The following is a 3,181-nucleotide window of genomic DNA, read 5'->3' as shown; positions in this document are numbered from 1 at the left end:
GCAACGACACCTACTTCGCCACGCTGACCGTGCGGCCCGAGCCGGCCACCAACCGGACCCCGGGCGACGGCCGCAACGTCACGCAGGCGGCCGCGCGCTCCCCGCTGGACCTCACCGCCGTCCTGGTGTCCACGGCCATGGGCTGCATCACCTTCCTCGGCGTCGTCCTCTTCTGCTTCCTGCTGCTGTTCCTGTGGAGCCGCGGCCGAGGCCAGCACAAGAACAACTTCTCCGTCGAGTACTCCTTCCGCAAGGCAGACGGGCCGGTGGCCGCGGCCGGCCAGGGCGGCGCGCGCAAGTTCAACATGAAGATGATCTGACGGTCCCAGAGGCCCCGGGCCCGCCCAGGATCTCCACCTGTGCACCCTCCAGACGCGCAGAAGGTCCCCTTCTTTGTAGACCCCCAACCCCTGGACTGTTTTTCATGAGGACGCATTTTTTTTTTTTTTTTTTTGCAGTTTCTCAAGCGTTTTCTAGAGATTTCCACCCATCTTCCTGCCCCTGCTGTGGTGGCCGAGGTAGGGGTGCGGGTCGGGTGGAGGGATGGGTGAGCAGTCGAGGCTCCCTTCCAGCAACCTAGGATGCTGGGGGTCTCGGAGACCCCAGGGTCCTCACGGCCCACAGTTCACACCCAGGAGGTCCACGCCGCTGCCGCACACACACAACTCACACGCGGGAGAGACCGTCTACACCCAGACCCCTCGAAGAGCACCCCAGCCCCAAGGGGAGATGCACAGAGAGTCTGTCCTGTTCACACTCGGACGTCCCATGCCTCACACCTGGGACACACCCAGGACACACTCACACCTGGAATATGCATTAGCTCTCAACAGGGACACACAGGGCACCCCCAGCTGACACTAAAACCAGGCTCTGGCTCTAGAGCGAACCACAGCATTGTGCAGAGCTCTCGTGAGAGCACAACTCACACCCAGGACACACTCAATTCACACCTGGGACGTGCTCAGTTCACACCCAGTACCCACAGCTCACCCCCAGCTCCCGCTCAGCAGAGCACCTCACAGGAGACCTCAGGGACTGGGCTCAGGTCCTGCTGAGCTCCCCTGAGGGGGCCCAGCACACACCGGTGGTGCTTGTCACCGGCCCCCACGCCCCACCCTCCATCCTCTCTCACGCCAGGACCCGCTGGCCCAGCAGGGGTGCCTACGAGGAGAAGCCATGTCCCTAGCTTCCTCTAAAGCCCCTTACAGTGGCCGCTTGCTTCCCTGGAACGGCCAGCGGGGGTGCCCACGCTGTGCAGGAGCATGACTTCCGGGGCGTCCCTTCCATAGGCAGCTGGAGGGCCTTTCAACCATGAGTACACACTGACCCCTGAGCCAGCCTCAGACGAGCCCTGATTGTGGCCCCACCATGCCCAGTCCCCCCACCCACCCGACTGCTCACGTGGGGAGTAAAGCCAGAGAGTGAGGGCAGTTCTTGGGGTCCCTGTTAGGTGCACTGCAATGGGGGCAAGGCCCGAACAATGGCTTTATGCAACAGGGAGGTCCAGACCCAAGTCATTGGGAGGTGGCAAAGGGACCTTGGTCTTTGCAGCTTTGGGGACAGGGCAGTTCTAGGACCAAACCATGGGATCATGGGCAGATGGCAGCTCAGGTTAAGGAAGAGCTTCCTCGGGGTCACTGTCTGTTGTTCTTTAGGTGGTGAGTTCCCCGTCACTGGTGGTAAGCAAGCAGGAGCTTAGGTTTTGTAGGATTCAGACACCAGACGGGGACTGTCCATGACCCAGCCTCCCCTGCCTGTTTCTTACCCCACCCTCCACCTCAGCCAGACGACAGTTAGAGCATCGTTTGGGGAAGGGGCGCAGAAACATGGTGGGGCCTCACCTTGGCCACTCAGGGGCTTAGCTGCCAGTGGGGGGTTTAGGGCAGTGTCCTCAAGGACTTTGTAGGGAGGCTTCTGCCCACGCGTGTGATGTCGGCTGGTGGATGAGGACCCCTCAGACCATCGGTATCCTCGTCCTGTCTTTATAGTGGGTCTGAGGACCACATCCATTGACCCATGACCAGAGGCCAGGCCTGCAGATGGGTCTGGTAGCTTGACTTGGATCCCGGATCCCTCAAGACGGCTCTGAGAGCAGCCAGAGTGAAAGCCAGCGCAACCTTGCAGGCTTCGGGCACAGGATTCAGACAGCGCGTGGCAGGAGACGCGGACTCACGTCCTTCCACTGTGGCTGGGGACGTGCGGAGGCCCGGTCCTGCCCCACCGTGAACAGCCGGGCCAGCAGGGCTGGCTGTGGCTGAGGGGCGGAGGACCCACCACCCCAGACGCCACCCGCGACTCGGGCAGAACTGACTTTTCTTTCCCTTCGCATCCTCCTGACCCTGGTTGCCATGACAACCCCGAGGGCTCCTCAAAATCGACATCCAAGTGCCTTTAGCGTCGTCAAAGACAGGAGGGCGTGAGTTCCCGGCAGCATCAGGTTTGCAGAGCGTCAGTAGAGTTGGGATTCCCCAGCCCCCTCCCGCTCCCCGTCCCCACATGAGCCAAGACCCTCTCCAGCCCCCCGCCCCCCCCGTGCTGTGTTGGGTTGGAATCCAATAAAAACAAAATCGATTTAATAACAAACTTCAGATTTTTTTTTTAATTCCCATGGGAGGAGTAGGGGGCAGGAGTCAGGGCCATTGAATGAGGGGCTGCTGGGGTCCCCAGGGAGGGAGCTTCCCAGCTCCGGATCCAAAGCTGACCCTGAGAGAAGGACACGCGGTGATGATGTCAGAGGTCACACGTCAGGAGCGCCCATGCTGTTCCTGGTGCTGTTCCAGGTGCTGCACGTATTAGCTCCTTTTGTGCTGACAACAACCCTGGGACTGGGTCCTGTTAAAAACCCATTTTACAGATGGGCCAGGGGAGGGCCTCAGGATGGAGGGAGTCCGCCCAGAGTCTGCAGCCGGGGAGCAGAGGGGCCGGGATGTCAGGAAAACTCCTGCCCCAAACTCAAGTCGGACATGGAAGCAGCTGGGTCCCAGCTGCGCCTCTCGGATCTGGCCATGTCGTCCTCCAGCCTGGGCCGAGTCTCACCTCTTCCGAGAGGATCCCATGTCTGGCCCGAGTCCTGAAGTTATACAAATAACATACTTTCTCCTCACACCAATCCTATCTGACAGGTGGGGAAACTGAGGCCCGGAGAGGTAACACACACCCGGCATCAGGGCTCAAACTC

At 60.7% G+C, this 3,181-nt stretch overlaps 1 protein-coding gene across 1 annotated transcript in view; it reads left to right on the top strand.

The window, feature by feature from the left end:
- Positions 1 to 938, top strand: part of LINGO3 (leucine rich repeat and Ig domain containing 3) — a 2,765-nt gene extending 1,827 nt beyond the window's left edge. The window contains 1 exon segment of the mRNA XM_008580818.1: positions 1 to 938. Within this exon segment, the coding sequence (XP_008579040.1) occupies positions 1 to 320 (320 nt within the window). The 3' untranslated portion in view covers positions 321 to 938.
- The last annotated feature ends 2,243 nt before the right edge of the window (positions 939 to 3,181 follow it).

Source organism: Galeopterus variegatus, unplaced genomic scaffold (assembly GCF_000696425.1).
Source record: "Galeopterus variegatus unplaced genomic scaffold, G_variegatus-3.0.2 Scaffold2165, whole genome shotgun sequence".
In the NCBI taxonomy this organism is placed as follows: domain Eukaryota; kingdom Metazoa; phylum Chordata; class Mammalia; order Dermoptera; family Cynocephalidae; genus Galeopterus; species Galeopterus variegatus.
This window is presented reverse-complemented; position numbering and strand designations above follow the sequence as displayed.